Raw genomic sequence first — 18,766 nt, 5'->3', positions numbered from 1 at the left:
AAACAAAACAACACCGAGGAGAAAATGAACATAATTGTCCCTAATATATGAACATCAATCGGGCGCAGATGGCATCATTCTCCGCTAAAGCGAAATCCGTTGGAGCATCCTGCATAAGAGAGGACATGTTCTGAGGTTCATTAGGATGTGACTTTGAAGCAAAAGCGAAACTTTTCCAGAGAGTACGCTGTCACAACAACGTCAACGAGCTTCTCTGAGACTATACTATATGATAGTGACACAGCAGTTTTGGGCTCACACTCGATAAAATAATGATGTGTGGACTATAAAATACCTCAAAATCACAATCATTACCTTCACCTCCACGATGCCTTCTTGGTGTAAATGTAAGTGCATGTTGCATGCTATACTGTATGCACACAACATAATTAACATAACATAAGTTCTTTCCAGTGGCCATGACATGAATTATTCATCAGAGAACTGAGAGATCTTTTAGAATCTAAAGGGCAAAATTGTTAGAGGTGCAGTGGGATCTTTTACACAGACGCTCCACTGTACAGCAGCCGTGCAGGAAGAGATCCACTGTCATTTACAAAGCCAGAACGATACTGGGTAAAGACAGAAGAAGCCGCCCGGGCGCTGAAAGGTTGTTCGTTGCTAATATTAATACCTACAGTGACAATAATTCTTCTGTTAATGTTACGACCATAACTCAAAGACAGGAAGAAAATATGGTTGAGATGAAACTGCATTTTTCAGAGAGTTTGAAATGAGTTTTAGAAACTGTTGTAGCTCATTGCAGTTGGTGGCAGCGGGAAAATGGTAGGTGCACAGGTCTGATGAAGGAAAATGCTGTGTAACGCTACACTTTTAGATGGATAGAAGCTTTATCGCACTATACAACTGAAACAACTGCAGAGGTCAAACATGTAATGAAGCTCTTAACACCTGTCCAGCAAAGAGAAAAGCTCAGCTGGAGTCATTTAAAAAAATGCATTTTTTCTTTAAATTTTAATTTGGTTTTGGCTTTAATTATTAACATCAGCTGTGGCCTGTAAATCTGAGTAGTCTCCCACAATGCATAGTGACACACTACAGTATGTGTGCCACCCACAGTTGTGGAAATACGATGCCTCTCTTGGTGTCTGCCATCCAAACCATCAGCCATGTTTTGTTCAGGACATTCCCAGGATCCGCAGACATTTCACAACCTTCCCTTTCAGCCCTTTATGTTAAATCAGCGAATCCCTGAGTGACCTCACTATTATTTCAAACTCACTATATTTCAGACTCCGTGGAAGCGGCCCAAGCCGTTTTCTGTGAGCCGAGCCACACCCAGCCAACGTACCGCACAGGAAAAGAGCAGCGATTTACAGTAGACTCCGAGGCAGCGAGGCTCGATTCTCCTCAGTCTCATGTGGGTTTTCGCCTCTCGCTGCCCAAACTCTACCTACCCTCCAGATTCAGGCCTTTTACGGGCGCCAAGGCATTTACACGTTCATCGCGGCTCATAAATAATGAATGGCCCTCTCATTAATTAATAAAGACCTTGTGTGCGTGTGTGCAGAGCTGGGGAGAAAACATGCTTAATTACACTCATATTTCAGAATTGGGTGAAAACTAATTTGAGTTTGGTATTTATGAATAAAAGATGGCGCGTAACGAACAGCGGGTGGGGATGTAGAAACAAGGCCCTTAAATATTTACTAAACACAGCTCAGAGATTCACCCAGCAGATTCTGTGGACGAGGGGCTCTGTCAAAGAGCGTGGGTCTTACACACAAATTACGGCGTCTTTGAGAGCAAGGTACGATAAAAAATACTAAGCTCATTTAATTAAATCAAAGAAGCCACACTCCAGTGTTATAAAATGTATAAAAATGTGTAACAATTATCAGATTTGTGCAAAATGGAACAAAACTATTTGTTACGTATTATATTTTTTATTTTTTTTCTATTAATAATTACCAGTAAATGGCCAAGAAGCATTAAAATGTTTTAGCAGGTTGTTAGTTTAAACCATTTTATCAGCTGATTTGTTTATACTTTTATATATGTTATATTAACATTTTAAATATAAAATAATAAAGCATCAATAAATGTAATGGGTTAAAGTATTTCGGGTAGAGGTATAAGGTAAAGTAAAATAGGATTACTGAGGTAAATGGTTAAATTTCCCTTTGTCTGACTACAACGCAATGACAGTGCAGTCAATATGTATCTTTAAAGAAAGGCTTTTTCAAATGTGACAGTTCAGAAAACAACATAATAATGCACTTTTTTCTCCAGCAAATTCAAAGGCAAAGCCAAGGACAGAGGAGATCTTCAATGGGAAACAGTGTTTCTTGGTTTGAACCTGTGTGACTGTGCGTGTGGGCTCCGTGACTTAATGATATGTATGTCATTAAAACAGTAGCCAGGAGAGGGCATTTAGTCTGAGCCGGAGAGCGTGTGATCGTCACAGCGCGACGCCCGTGTCTGTCCTGCCGTCACACTCCGGTGCCTCCTCAGCGTGTGTCTCTCATTACAGTCTCGTCTCTGGGGACCACGCACACACGCACACACACCTACGCACAGAGAACAGGGCGCTGATACATGCAAAAACATTTACTGAACATCTAAATGTTAATTTGACTTTCTTGGAGGGGTGGCACAATTAAGGGTCTTAATGTGCTGCTGTTTCTTTTTTTTTTTCCTCCCCTCTCTCTCTCTCCTCTGATATAAACGAGGGATCATTCATCTTCGGAAAAATAAGTGTCATCCTCTCTCCTCTCATTAGTCTGAAGGAGAAAATCTCAGAGAGAGGGATTGAGGAAGATGGAGAAAAAGACGAAAATCGAGGCGGAAAGATGGATAAATTGAGAGGGGAAGGGAAGGGGGTTGGGATTTGGTCAGAGGAAATAGAGATGGGGGTTAGATGGCCTTGTCTCTCAAAGTCCACAATCTGCTGTCAAATAGGGAAGCATGTGAGGAAAGGCCACACACATACACACACATGCACACACTCTCTAAGCCATATATGAGCTTTTACATGTATGCAGATGGACAGACTGTCACTCAAAGTGCTCCCAAAAGGGCTCCGAGTGGGTAATTACCAAGCATGTCTTCCATGTTAGATTACATGTTGCTGTCGGCCATAACTATCCCCCAGGAACCAGCTTGACAGCTGCCTGCTAACCACACACACACACACACACACACATACACTGTATTTATTTATACATGTACATACACACACATAGTGGTGAACATGGCTGGTTTCCTCTTAAGCCACTGCTCCTTGAAAGCAGCAACATGCACTGACCACGCGATCAAACTTCCCTCAATAAGAGTAAACCTTTCTCTGCATGTTTCCATCAGAGTGTAGAAAACACACAACTTACTCTTCTTCCCTCGTTGGATCGCACACGCATCCTGTTCTCCTCAAATCCTCAAATTAAAAGCTCATTTTCTTTCGCCGCTCACCAGGCCAGTTGGTAATCATGATTAATACGAGGAGTTTCGGCGGGGCGCAGTTCTAGTCGCCAGCACTGATTTGGTGCATTTGGACCTAGCCCTTAGAATAATACATCCTAATTGGTTGATTTATCTTCCACGCTGAGGACCAGCTGTGGTTATGACACTGCAATCAGGGGCAGCGGAGGGGCCGAAAGATGGAGAGGTGAAGGCAAACTGTGTTATCTCCAGAAAAAAATCGCCGATCGGGGGCTGTGAAGGAAGGCACGGTGGGTCTTGCTTGATCTGAGCCTCCGAAGGTGCAACTGGCTTTGCGGAATCACATTACTGCCTACCCCACCCTCCAAGTCTCAAATTAATTAATTGAAAAAGGCTCTTGGAGAACATGCAAATTTAATGAAGCTCCACAGAGGAGGGATTTGGGAGTTGTTTGGCAAATTACCTGCTTGTTAGCACAGGGTCATTGAGAGTTACGGCTCTAAATACAGCCAGAAGAAGCGTGGTTGTTGCTCGGCATACAGCTTTAGGAGACAAGCAATTGACCTTGACTACTGGTAGTGAGTAATAATTAGGTAGATTAGGAAAACAACAGCACTTACTTAGGGGTAAATGTGGGAGGAAGACAAAAGGTGTTGATTTTCAGGCTCAGGCAAATTCGTGTGCTGATAAGAACTAATTTCTTGTGCACTCAAAACCAATGGAAAAATGGAAATCTGAGAAATTCAGGTTCCTCGTTGTCTCACCGAGGGTCAGACTAGGACGACAAAACAGGGCTGGAGTCAAAAACAGAGAAGAGCCCCTGTCAACCGGTCAAATCTGTTATGTATCTTGTCATTGAAAGCAGAGATGATTGCAACACGCACTGCAGAACGTGTGCGAATCACTTCACGCGAAATACACCTGAGACTGCTGCGATCTCCTGAGCAATGGCTCATTTCGCTGCATTCAAAATCAGATCCTTGTTTCAGCCTCCGTGCTCTATTTCATCGAGTCCTGTTAGACGGACCACGTCCCAGCAGGTGGGACAGTGACCTCCTTATAATGAGACTGTGATGCTGGCGCGGCACAGATGTGGTGTGGACGATACGGCAGTATTGATCCAGGCGCCGGTGTGTTCCACGCATACATTATCCGCGCACATGCGTGTACATAGCAGTGTGTGCGTAATTACAGGGGCCACGGGTCACCCCTGGGGAAATAAGACAATATCAATAAGGGAGACGCCTTAATGGTAAACAGCAACAAGAGTCTGGGTTGTGAATTTTTTTTGAAAAGTGCAGGAATTCTTGCAAAAGTCCATGATTTAAGAGAGATAGAATTTGGCGAATTTGAAAAGTTTAAGAAAGGTGAAACGCATGAATATGTGAGATATAAGAGGTGCTGTCTCATATGTGAACGCGTGATAAATTAAAGCTGGAATTATATGGACGGACTGTGTCAGATTTGCAGCCCTGGCTGGTTTGTGGGGGGAAAAAAACAGGAGGTGGGATTTATGTGCTCTGTCATCTTGAGCATTTCTCCCCCACATTTCTATATCTGTGAGGCCAAAATAGGAATATACCTCGAAGCAATTACGCTCCCCGGCCCAAAGACCACTGTGGGTCCGTGCGCAGCCACAGATCAGTGTGGAGCTCTAATGATGAGGGGAGCTCATTAACCAGTGATTTTATGTTAAAACGGACTCCGAAATTGACGTGAATAATAGTAAATCAATGGAGCGGACTAACACCCGGAGAATTGAGGAGCTGTGTGAGATAGGTCACCTGTCACCCTGACATCTGCACTCTGATCTTTGACCTCTGATTAATACAACAAGCTGTCTATCATTCTGCCTGTCGGCTTCACTCAACTGAATGAGCTGAAGGCACACATCTATCATAGCATTATGACCGCCGGCCTAATATTGTGCAGGGTTTGGTTGTGACTCATCAGAGAGTAGACATGGACCTTCTGAGGGCGTCCTATGGTGTTTGGCAACACATTGTTGTTAGTGGGGGTCTTTGGGTCCTATGGGTTGAGGGGACGGGCCTGTGTGGATCATTCCACAGATACTTGATCAGTTTGGTTTGATCAGTTTGGTCAACAACCTGGTGCTGTTCTTCATGTTTTTTCGAGTTGTTCCTAAACGTTCTAAAAAGCTGCCAAATGAATTGGATTGTAGTCCACACTATACGTCATATAGCTGAGTATGTTTCACAAACTTCATGCTCACACAGACCCGCCTGCTTTGAACAGATGGCAGTATCACTAACACAACAACACCCAGTATAATTACAGCACAGAAAACATTCTTATTTAGTTTCAGCTAATAAAACAAGGGAGCGAGAGCTTCTGTCCTCATTCCTCACTTTAACGGCTTCTAAAAGCGCCCATAGTCCATCTCGAAGCCCGCGAAGGATCAACAGGTAACAGACATGTTACCTGCTGTAACGCGTAAAATAGATGTGCAGTAGGTGTTTGCGCGGCAGAAAAGGAATTGTGCGCCATTAGATCCGCAGACATCCGTCTCCTCGGGGGAACACTTTAGAAAGGAGGCTCACGTGCGGTAATTAAAGCAATCTCCGACCCGCCAGCTGTCTCGAGTCCCACAGGGAAACTGTGCAAAACACTGCTGCTCAAAAACACACTATATGTGCACACACACACACACACCAACACACAAGGGTATGTTCATACATACGACCATGCACATTAGAAAAAATAAAAAAAAAAGTTGTTAGTTATGTTTCTGGGAAGCTAGCTGCAATAATTGTCTTGAGGCTGTAAAGTGAAGCAGAATGAAGGAACAGAAAGGGAGCAACACACCAATGCATCTTTTTGCTTTACCAGAGGAAGCTATTAACCATTATCACCTCGGTTAAGTGCAGAGAAGCACTCAGGACATTATGTAGTCATGTGGATTGTCACGTCTGAGCAAGAAGAGGGGAATGTGGGTCACGGCCGTTTTCGTGTCTTTTAATGTGAGTTGCATTGTGTGTGAATGAAAAGGTTTACTCACGGATTAATAAAGTACAGCTATTCTCTAAAGCATAGAGAACACACAGACACGCTGATTGGGATTTGTGATGACCTGCGACCGAGACGCCGGGCAGTATGTTGTGCTCCGCAATCATTACTGCGCTTAATATTATTCTGATTTCGTTGTGTCATACACCGATTCACAGGATCATGCATCAAATGCTCCGAATCCACAACATAACACACAGCATTTTTTCGTCTGTTGGGTGTCCTTCAAAGTGTGCAAGTATAAAATTTCATATTAATATTTGGAACTGAGGACCCTGATTGGCTCATTATTGATTAAGATTAAAGACACACATGACAGTGGGTGGGTAATAAATGGATCAATTTATTTATCAGCACTTTCAAGGGGTATTAATAATTATGGTCATACGTTTCCAAAGACATACAGCTATGACAAAAGAGCTTTTTAATGCAACTCTCTTCCGATGGAACAATGTTTCAGTAAAGTGTAGGTCATCGTGCTTTTGGTCATCGTGTCTGCAGGAACTGTGTGTGTTCTCTGTGCTCCTCCACCTCCTCTCCTCCTCCAAGGCCTCCCCTTCTCTTTGGGTGGCAATTTACAGCCACCCAGGAAATGAGTTCTTCTGGATGCCCACGTCACTGCACTCCATCACACTCCTGCTGGTGATCTGTTACCAGGAACACTCCCACAATATTGCCCATAAAACTGCTCACAGGGCCCATATTAATGCGGCGGCAGACGAGCTCCCGCGCTCTGAAGGACATGGGATGTCTGCGGCTTTAATTTAAACACTCATGGACGACGCTGGTGGGAAACGGTCCTAGTATCAATCAGGAACGGAGCGCTACGGGCAAGGGCAAGGGACTGCATTATTCCGTACAGACGAGACAAATCTCATTTCTGGTACACCCAAAGCCCCGCATTTTTATTACTTTGTTTGACTTGGTAATGATGTTTGCTTGAAAGCCGCATTTATAAAAGCCACAATGCGTAAATAGAGGTTTGAGTGACAGCGACAGCCACTGCTCTCTGACCAAATCTGAACAACGTTGACAATTCGGTCCTGAAAAGTAAAAATAAGGCACCCCGGGGTTGGCCTTGCTGTGGGTGCCTGTTGAATTCCTCCCCTGAACCCGCGCCGGGTAACTCCGAGGCGAAGGATACACTTGCGGAGATGGGTGCTGCGAACTGGAACAGGGTGCAGCAAGAGCGTTCGCCTAAGTGTGTGTGAGGAGCGGTCTCCAGCCAGCTGGAGTGTGACTGGCTGACTTTGATAAGGTCAGCCGCAGGGGCCCTTATTGTCATACAGTTGTGGACCCCTGCCAGCCTCCGCTGTCATCAGCACTGGCACGCTGCAGCTCCCTGGTTTGCATTCACCCGCGAACACACAGCGCACGCATGGAGACACACACAAATACTAAGGAAAAACACAATCCTGGTAAGCTGACACACACTCAACAGTAAATGTGTTTGCTGGCAGACAAAAAAGCCAGTAAATCTGTTTGGCTCAGTGGATATTGTCTAAATGGCTGCTCCACTTCACTAAATTCCCCAGCTGAGTCTTTTTCTGTCAGTCTGTCCATAAAAGTCTCCGTCTGATAGACTATCACATCCCTCCAGGAATACAATGAGGGATTTTTTGCGAGCGCCGCCAAACTTTTTAATTTGGTTGTGGTTTTTTATGAAACGTTGATGTGAAATGTGTCTTTCCAGCTTTGAAAGAGAATGACTGGTAATAAAAGAGAAAATATGAGGGATTAGTTTGCAGTTTGATTCGACCAAAGAAGCATGAAAATCATGCGATGATTGAGTTTTTGTTTCGTCTTTAGACTTCGCGCAGCAGCGCCGAGCTCCTCTCTGCGCAAAAGTGCAGGCATCCCTCTAGTTAAACTTTTAAACACTGTCATATTTTCGGGTCAATGTCTCAAAGATTATTGTACTGTCGAGCTGTGCTGCTGTGACTCTGCATGCGGCAGAGCTATTGGAATCTTCCTTTTCCTCTACGCTTCTCTAGCAACAGCTGCTAATTGCTTTTTGACTGACTATCAGCATGAGGCTGTAAATCACCAGCCAGGAGAACAAGAGCGAAAGAGAGTTGGAGGGTGTTTTCAGCAGACAGAGATGGAGAAAATGATTAAGAGCAAGACAAGACAATGGAAAGGGGGGGGGGAAAGGAGACGAGGGAGAGGCGAAGGTTGTTCTCAGACATGTTCGGCTAGATTTATGTTAAACCAGACTATTTGCACCAATAAAACACGTTAACTCGAGCACCGTTTACAAAAGACAGACAGAAAGCGCCTGTCTGGGGTCAATGTAAAACCCCTAATAGACCGGTTTCTTATGTAATCTCGTGTTTTACGAGCAAAAACCGTGTGCATCAGTATCACACCCATGCTCAGGGGACGGGTGGATCTGACCGGGCCACTCGCTTTTTCCAGCGAGAAGCGGGACGCGCTGAATGAGAGGATGGAGATGCTTCCGTTCATTCTCAGCAGAGTAAACACACACACACACATTCACACCTGCTGCTGCTGCACAAGCCACGGTGAGCAAGGCAATTAGGATATAAACACACACACACGGTGACTCTGTCCCTAGTTTAACCTCTTTCCAGTCATGCTTTCTCTGACAGGATGGCCTCTTAACATCCTTTCTGCGGTTCAGACAGAGAAACCTCCGCCCATGATGTCAACGATAAGCCTCTCTCTTAGCAGGTCAACACAGGTCCGTACAACATGACAATTACAGAGGTTATTGTTACAGTTTACGACTTCTAGGTCTGGACCGAAGGAACACTCATGCGCAGCTTGTCCGTCTTATGCTCTCATGACTATTTACCGTGCTTTCATTCACAACGCAGAGACGACCACGACTTACAGGAAATTGACGCAGCCGGTGCCGGGCGGTGGGGCGATCCACACGAAGCTGAAGCTGGTGGAGGGCTGGTGGCTGACGTGGGAAGCCACCACGCTGCAGACGAACTGGGTGCCACCAAACTGACGGTCCGGCATCACACCTTGAAGAGAGAGAAGAGAATAAGGTCAAACTGCCGTGGAGATAGAGAGAGCGAGAGGTGACGACACTTTGTTTCAAGCGGGCCGCTTCGGCTTGTTATTTTCAAAACATTTCACTAACAGTTTCTAGATGTGTTTTGTTTTTGTCTGCTTGCATCTCCCGAAAAGTTCCATTATCATTGTGTGGTAATCCTTGTTATAAGAGTTTTATAGCCAGCGCCAGTGGTGCGCGCTCGGAGGCCTCGCAGACCGTGAGCTGCACTGTCGCAAAACCACAGAAAAAGAAAAACAATTACACAGATGTGGTATAAATGAGTACATATATATACACACACACACACTTTAAAAAGGAATCCACACTCCCACTACAATAAAACAGACAAAACGCTGAGTTGATGGTTCATTTGGATGGATTACCAACGGCCTCTTGAGCAAGCCAGAGCTTTTATTCCGCAATAAAAATGAAGGAGAACAAAAGAAAAGTCACATTAGAATAAAAATGGTGTTTTGTGCGAGATGATTGGCAAACTAACCGCTTGCATGTGTGGCTGCAATAACAGCTGGTGTGACTGAAAACACTCAAACACTAATATGAAATATGTCATAAAGAACTCCTCTCACACATAAGTGACTGCTGAATAAATGTAACAATATACTCTGGGAGAGACGTTTAAGGATCCGTGTGATATACAGCGTCCCTGCACCGTCCCAGGCTCGTTACCAGGAAGAAATAAACGATTGTTTTTTAATTGAAAGGCATCCTTCAGATTTTCTTTCATTGCTTCACATCCACCCACTCTCCTTTGCTCTTTCATCCTCTTGGCTTATCCTATTTCAGATTTTTTTTTCTTCCCCACTCAACCATCTCCTTCTTTACCCCGCGAGCTGACACTTCATCCAGTCCCCAACAGTTCTCTTATTAATGAGGGTCTGCGTCCGGCTATGATTGCATCGATGGAATGACATCATGTCACACAATCTTTCCTTCATATCACAGAGGGCAAGGGCAGGACACCGCCGGACTCATCCATCACCGCGCAGGCGTCCACGTACACTTTAATAATTTACTGCACCCAAAATGACTTTGTAGTGTCGGCGAGGAAGAACGCAAACTGCGCGCGAACTATCTGAAATGCAAACACAACTGGAGTGCGGGTTTCCCAGACAGACCCGCATTTGTCATAATTCCACTAGAGTAAGTCAACACAGCGCCGGTCACGTGCTGGCAAAGCAAACACATTCAGTCAGTTCAGAAATAAATGGGATGTTGCGTCCGTGTATGAAGATGTGCTCAGAGTTGTGGTGCTTTGGTGACTGGACTCAAACCCTCTCCTCTCCTCTCCTCTCCTCTCCTCTCCTCTCCTTTACTGAAAATATAATCAGCAAAGATTAATAACGCCGAGGCTTTAATATCCCCAGAATCAATGTGCAAATCACTATGCAAAGGTTGTATACGTGTGTGCGCGCCCGTGTGTGCGGTATAAAACTAATTATTTAAAGAGAAATAATTCCGCCCACATCTGACAGTAATAAATTTGACCTCACAGATTGGATCCATAAATACACACAATGTCGACAGCGCCGTAGATGTTTCTTTCCGACTGGGCCGGCTGTGTGTGTGTGTGTGTGTGCATATGCATCACTGTTCGAAATTTATGTTGATGCGTGTGTATTTGTGTGCGTCAGGGTACAAACAAAACTAGTTATCATTGCTGTCAGATTATAAATAAAGAAAAACGGGTTTGTTTTTACATCGAGCACAAATTGATTTGTTTACCTTATGGGGTCCCCAAAGGTTTTCTTCAACCCGGTGAAATTAGCGCGTTTTCTCATCTCGTACAGAAACGCTGAAACGCAGACTAATTAGTCCTTAAAACTACGCTATTTACTATGTTTTCCGCGTGACGACATATTGTGTCATTATGCACAAGTTCATGCAGTGTGTGGTCCTAATGTGTCAGATTTATGAGGTGTCGAGCCGAGCAGCCTTTAACCACGCTAAGGAGCTGCTGGTGTGTAATAACAGAATGAGATGTAATCACCCACTAATAGTGCTGCTGTTCTCCAATCACCTTGGCTAAAACTACTACCTCTATACCCTAACACATACAATGATACACACGTCACTGTCTAGGACCAGCGCAGTCTTTTTCCCCAGCAAGATCTTTTCAGTTTTCCTATTTTTACTGGTGACACAGAGAACAGCAGAAACTGCCGGACTCACGTAGCACATAAGCCACATGTGGCAACACACCCGCACACCCTCCTCTCTTTTTAACCCCCTCTGACATGAGAGAGAGCCACTTCCAAAGCAATTTCCCTCGCTGAAATGTGCCACATATTTACAGCCGCACCCAAGGCAGTCAAGACAACAGATTTTGGCACTAATTGTCCAATTCTGTGGAAGAGGAAGAGACGAAGCTATGTGAATACTTCTTACCACATCGCCATGGTGCTATTCGAGAATCCCTGCAGATACACAATGCATAATACGAGCTTGGCTCTTTTGGCAGTGGGAGAAGTATCTGGAAAGGAGCAAAGAAATGCGGAAAGCTGGGCGGATTGAGCGGGGCGGCAGACTGGGATGGGGAGATACCGGGGAGAGAATGAAGACTGGTCTGGCCAACGTGGACCAAAGGACAGAAACAATCAGTCAGTCGCTCAAAAGAGTATTTACATTTACTGTGTGCAAAAAAACAAAGAAAACATTTGCACTGATGTGACTCAAAATATGGGAATTGGCACATGCAGAGTGCTTTTCATCCACACTAAGAACAAGAGAAGAACTCGCATGAAGAGAATTGTGTGTTTAAAAGGAAAAAAGTTGCCATGAGCTCAACAAAAATGAGGAAAATGGAATAAAACTGAGACGGAGTAAGAGAGAAAGGTGTGGCAAAAGACAAGCAGACTGCAGCCGGGCTGGGGTGAAGATGAAAAGGCAGACTGATGCTCTCCAGGACACAGCAGCACTGGGACTTGACACCGCTCGTAGAATTTCTATTCCCACTTGAAAAATACACTCAGGCATAAAAATGCAAATAATGATTCACTCATGCCTTTCATGTCTGGGTGGAGAGAGAGAGAGAGAGAGAGAGAGAGGAAAAAGTCGCTATTATTCAACGTGGTCCAAAAACCTGAACGTTCCAGTTAAAGCAACAAGCTTTTGTGAACCGTGGGCAGGAAAATAGACGTTCAGACGTTCCTGGTGCTGTGCAGGGAACGAGCAGAGAAACAGAAAGATGCCATTTGTCACTGAGATGAAAGTGTCTAACCCGTGTCCTTGTGCGTCAGGATCACTGTGTAAAAACTGTGTAACTGTGTAAAAACGGTTAATTCATTTTTTTTTTCCTTAATTCAACTGACCTCTGTTCGTTTTGTTAGCTCTTTCTGGCTGACAGCTACCATCTCGTCTTCTCTCAGCCTCAAAACGTCTAAATTCTCCTGCGACTCTCACTGAGCGTCAATGATCCGTTCACGTGAATCAAAGGCCACGTGTTAGCAGGTGACTGATATACGCTCATTTTTGCGTTTAACGTCTTTGTGTTGAGAAACAGAAACACTTCACGGGAACCTTGAAGCGCCAATCGACCGCGATCAGCTGTGATATTTTATCACCCGAACCGGGTCTCGTTATCACGTCGTCAGCGGCGTGTAGAGCTCACCTAATGAGCTGACGATGACGAGAGCGGGAGCTGCAGTACAAATGCCACCAGTGATGCATTCATGCTGCATGTCAGATAAGCATCAAGAAAAGGCCACTTCTCATTCAATAAGCAGCCCCCGGGGGGATCTCGGAGGACCGCTGCAACCACGCGGTCAAATACACACTTGCAAACACATGCACGCTCACACATGCAGCTCTTTCACATGCAGATTGGGCACTTATGAGCTGTCGGCAGTGATTAATGGCAAGGGAAGATGACCTGCTAACTCCCACGGTATGACTGGGCAAAGCTTGTTTCATAAATACGAACCCACACACACACACACACACATACATATATATCTATGTATATACGCACACGCTTAAACATGCACTCGTGGGTTTGCTGCGGACAAAAAACTGAATCGGAAACAAGGAGACAGAGGAAATGGGTGTGTCGGTATTTTAAGGGTCATGTGCTGGTTGTAGGAGTGTCAGCCCAACATCAATCTCACTATAGCTCACTATAGAAAAAAAAAAGAAGTGGGAAGTTGTCCGCCTCGTATTTATTCATATCCATTCAGCAACAAAGACTTCTCCGCGTTTCTTTTTTCGTTTAAATATGTAAACGCTTTCACATCTGTTTGTGTCCTCTTTAAAATCTCTCCATATCTCACTTTGCAAAGCTAATGAGCTTTCCACAGCCCGAGCTCAAAACAAGTCAAATAGATGGAGTGAGAAATCTCCCCGATGGAGCAGATGGGCGATCGGTGCCTCCGCCTGGCAGCAACTTAACACTGTAGGACCAGCAGGAGCCGGGCACGCGGACCCACAGTTTGGTTTTTGTGGCAGAGTTGCGCGGATCTAAAAGGCGCCATTCAACTTGATGTGCACATTCACCATACTCCATCCCCACCATTTGACATCTGGTCAGCAGCAAAGAGCTGCCGTATTTTTCACTCATTCCACAACTGTCCTTCAGTTATGTCCGGGGCCTGGGGAGGAAGAGGAATCTGTTAGACTGAGTGATGTGTCTGTTTGGTTTTACTGTGTCCACTCCTGCTAAACCCTTTTTAAGATCATTTTCAGCATTTGTGTTTCTTTCCACCGATGCTAAATGTAGTTAACTCTGGAGCAGCAGTTATTAACGGCGCACACACTACGCACGCCACAACCACAACCGCACTTCCACATGGCCTCGTCCGCCCGCGCACACGCACCAAAGCAGCCACAATTAAAACGCATGTGTACGAATGGCTTCGCGTGGGGTGTTAATGAAACCCCCACAAAGATTATTAGATTTTTCGTCTCGGCGATTTTTATTTGTCAGCGCTCACTTCCTGATTTAACAGAGAAAAGCGGGTGTCGTTTAAACAGTAGAGATGGATGTTTACGATGCTCATCTCTCGTCCTCCAAGGCTGTTGTGTGCATGTTTATGACGTGCACGCTCAGACAGATAACCGCCTTTTAACCAGCAATAATTCTCCCATCGGCTCAGACGCAGAAACCCAATATACAACACTAAATAATTTGAAGAGCGAGCCCGTTAAAGGGTCATATTTCACATGGTAATTCTAAATACCTGTCATAAACCTATTGGAGCATTAACATGTGTTATTAAAAGCCTGTGAATGTATGGGAATCTGTCAAAAGCCAGAATAATGCCTCTGTCAACATGTTTCAAGGGAAGGCCACACAATGGCGACATAAATGATACATCACAACAGCGCTGACAGGCCGGGTAGGGACCCCATACGCTTTGTGCCGCTGAATGATCCCACGGCGATGTGTGCGTTTGTGTGGGCCCGTTGTGTTGCATTCGCCCCTTCTTCTCGGTGCCATCCTCAGCTGGTCGGCCGGACCACTGCAGGGTCTCGTGGCGCATGACAACCGATCTGCCATTGGCCGAAAGGGGCGTCCGTCTCAGCATCTGCCAATCACACTGCCATGGAGATGGGTTGGCAGCGTTTCGGTGGTGGCGGGGGTCCGGCGCAGCGTTGCCAGGAGGAAGCTGTGTGTTAATATGGGTGGAGAAAGATGCCAGCAGCCAAGGGAAATGGAGTAAGAGACCCTGTGGGAAAATGTGTGGGGGGAAAGAGTTTTGCCACATGAATGAAAGACTTTAACTGGATTTAAAAGGCACCTGGAGGCGTGTGCGTAGGTGAGGATTAATAGAGTGTGTATTAGAGACTCACTGGGCGTTTCCGTCTCCGCGACAACACTCGATGGCTCTGTAAATGACGCCATTCGTGTGCGTGTGGATAAAATGTTTATATTCGTGCACCTGACCAATTTTTGCCCGTGTGCATGCACTCTCAGAACAGTTGCTCTTTCATTTAGGCCTCCATTGTATTTCACAGCAACCGTCATCCATCATCCATAAACGCCTGATGGCGAGGCCGCACACACACACCCACCCACACACCCACCCGCAAAAATACAGATGAAAGGCTTATTATAGCAGCTGCCAGGATGACTCTGGCTAAAAGACGCGGAGAACTGTACACAAAAGCTTACGGTTAAATGTGAACAACCACCTAACACAAACATCCATTTAATAGTTGCTTACACATCTGGAATACTCCTCATATATGTTGAATTTGTCAAAACCAGAAGCTGAAAACTAAAAGCACAGGCAGAATAAAGATTTAATTAATTGCTTGTGAACCGCTTCCTTTCAATGATGCACGGCTACAAGCCATACAAGCATGAATGATAAATGGAGTACAGGAGCACTAGTGGAGCATTATATACCCCCCTGAACTAATGTGGCATAATTGAAATGAATGTTCTTCTGAATCAAACAAGTGTTGTGTGTTTCGGAGCTCCGAGCTCTATGATAGATGAGACTTGTCCTGTTTTGTACAGCTTCGCAAACCGAAGCCACGTAGCACGTTAGCAAAAAAAAAAAGAGTACACTCAAATGCATATATGCATGCATATGCCACATAAACTGCTGAACAAGCATGTTGGGGCAGTTAATGTGTGTGTAAAATGTATATTATGAGTTCCTTCATGCCAGATAAATAAAAAGCACTCGGTCTGTGCCTCACTTTAAAGGTTGACCTGGCGTGCAATAATGGATAAACTACAACGTGCGGCTCCTTTGTTGTTTATCAGCTATATAGCCATGAAAACACTCGGCACTCAAGAATTTCCATTCTGGGGAGCGATTACATTCACATAAACAGACCACTGTGAGAGTAGAGCATACCAAGCAGAGGAAGATAGTACAGCACTATACGTCAGAGCAAACCAGAAATATTGTTCACATACATTTGTTTAGAGGTTAAACCTAAAATGAGTTGGCTTCACAAAGGTTAGTTAAAGTTCTTCATTGCATAGAAAAAACTAAAACATCAACTAAAAGAACAAAGCACAGAAGGTCAGAGTTTACCCAGGATCCCATGGATTCATTTCCTCTTCAGAACAGATTATACCCAGCTGGAATTTGTTTAAAAGCTGCCTGATCATCAGACTCTTCATGTTTCTTCTGGGCTTTGACTACTGATGCTGCCACAGGACTTTAATTTGGTGCGCACATTGTCATTGTTGGCGCAAACCATGAAACTACGATAATAAGATCAGAGTTAAATATAAAAAAAATATAAACCTTCCCTTCCCTATATGCTCTTAATAGAGTCAAGCTGACAAACGGGTGCCTGCTTAAAACTGTGTTCAGTCCCAGGCTCAAGATGTGTGCGTCTGTGTGTGTGTGTGTGTGTGTTATGTAAAACATCAAGGTGAAGTGTTGCTGAAAGGCATAAGTGACATAGCAGAGCCTGCAGAGTTCTGGATATGTGAGGGCCTGGCGAGCGGCATCCAGTGGAGGACAGCCAGCTTCGGGCCCCGGGAGGAGCTTACCACGCTGGGTGGCAAAGTCACTGAACTCCCCTTCCCCCACCCCTCTAGTCCTTGAGCACCAGTTTCTTCTCCCAGCTCTCCATCCATACATCCATCCATCCATCCATCCATCCATCCATCCATCAGCAAGGCCTATGAGCAGCTGCCTTCTGTGGGTGTGTGTCATTGCAGCTTGGCAGGCACACACCACAGCTTTACCGGCAGGCGCCAGGGCTAATTTGATTTTTAATTCAACGCGACTCCTCGGCTAATAGTTTGAGTCGGGGATTAATTAATCTGATTTGACTTGTGCTAATTTCTTGCACCCACGTCCCTGCTTCTCCACCCGTCAATGCGGCAAACAAACAAACGGGCGAGGCCATGGTTCTCGCGGGGCCCCCGTCCTGACACACATGTTGCGTGTGAGAGATAAAGACTCGAGGCGACAGGTGAGGAGCCAGCGGAAAGCCTCGGGAAAGCGTGGCAGGGCGCCTGTGCTGCTTTCGTACGCGCGTGTGGATATACACTATGTGTGTGTGTGTGTGTGTGTATATTTATACGTGTTTGTGAAGGAGGCTGGAGCTGAGCCTGGTCTGACAGAGGAGTGCTGGGAGGCAGTGAACTAATCACGGCAACAGACTGGCTCTCGTAAGGAGGGCGAAACAAAGAGAAGGTCAGTGACTATATTCGCTGCCAAAATATGGGTCAAAGTGGATCTGGGTGAGTTGCACAGATAGCTAGTTTATAATGCAAAAAAAAAAAAAAAAAAGGGGGCCAAGCAAGTGAGCATTTCTGTGCGTCTCTAAGGCTTTTAGAGGGTGAAGGGCCAAATCCAGTCAGGGCTCTTCAGGGAGAAACCAGTAGAACCACTAAGACTCCACAGCTCACAGAGTCAGAGGGAGCACTTCCACTGTTTCTAATACTCTCTGAAAGGGAACTTTAAAAATGAATAGACCTAAGAGTGCAGCTCTGTTGGCATGCACTTTGTGGAGGAACCACTTTCTTTTGGTTTGCACACCAAAACCACACGGATACCCACACACTTGCAAGGTGCGCGTGGAGGTATAGAATATAAGGAGTTTTTATATCACAACACAACAAAGACAAATTTCAAAGTCAGCTTGCCTGTGTGTTGAAATGATGCAAACCCACTAGCGTTCACAGAAATGTGTCAATCTGAGCGGCCTTTGATTCAAAGCTCTCTCCGTCTTTATTCTATCTTTATTTCTCTCTCATTCTCTCTGGCATGTAACCACCCTCTCTGCATGGTAGAAAATAACATTGCTCTGCTCAAGAGGGACCACACATGGGAGAGACAGCCTACGCCTGCTGCTCTTTCCTGCAGGATAAAATAAATAAATAAAAAATAAAAAAATAAAACTGCCCAACAGCTTACACACATCACTTTGAAATCTCTATCACAGTGAGTCCAGCTCCTGCTTTCCCCACTTTCTACTCGGCCGGCCCGGACCTTTGTGAACTTGCATTTAGATGCAAAAAAAAAAAAAAAGCTGTGGGAAAAGGCAGGGAAAAAAAGCTCAGCGTGTGCAAATACATGTGTGCCCCCCCCCACACAAAGCAAATGTAAGCATATGCATACTAGAACATAAATAGATGCATAGTGTATATATACGCACAAACACGGGCACGCATACAGAACATCACACACATACGAATGTGAGCGCGCCCGGTGAAGCCGTGGGGGGTTCAAAGAAGGGGCTGTGTTTTCCAAGGGAGCTGGTGTACATTTAGTGAACCAGCAAATTCCCAGCAGCGCCGCTCAAGCAAGGTCTACTCTAGCATCGCACCTGAGAGGCAAGACCTGTGCTGTGGGGATGCATGGGCAACCCTTTTTTCTT

At 45.2% G+C, this 18,766-nt stretch overlaps 1 protein-coding gene across 6 annotated transcripts in view; it reads right to left on the bottom strand.

Annotated features, from left to right (window-relative positions):
- reln (reelin) overlaps nt 1–18,766 on the bottom strand; it is an 84,899-nt gene that overhangs the window by 40,469 nt on the left and 25,664 nt on the right. For all 6 annotated transcript variants that reach the window (XM_047596114.1, XM_047596115.1, XM_047596116.1 and 3 more), the window contains exon 3: nt 9,284–9,422. In XM_047596114.1, coding sequence (XP_047452070.1) covers nt 9,284–9,422 — 139 coding nt within the window. The remainder of the gene's footprint in view (nt 1–9,283; nt 9,423–18,766) is intronic.

This window comes from Mugil cephalus, chromosome 10, assembly GCF_022458985.1.
Source record: "Mugil cephalus isolate CIBA_MC_2020 chromosome 10, CIBA_Mcephalus_1.1, whole genome shotgun sequence".
Classification (NCBI taxonomy): Eukaryota; Metazoa; Chordata; class Actinopteri; order Mugiliformes; family Mugilidae; genus Mugil; species Mugil cephalus.
This window is presented reverse-complemented; position numbering and strand designations above follow the sequence as displayed.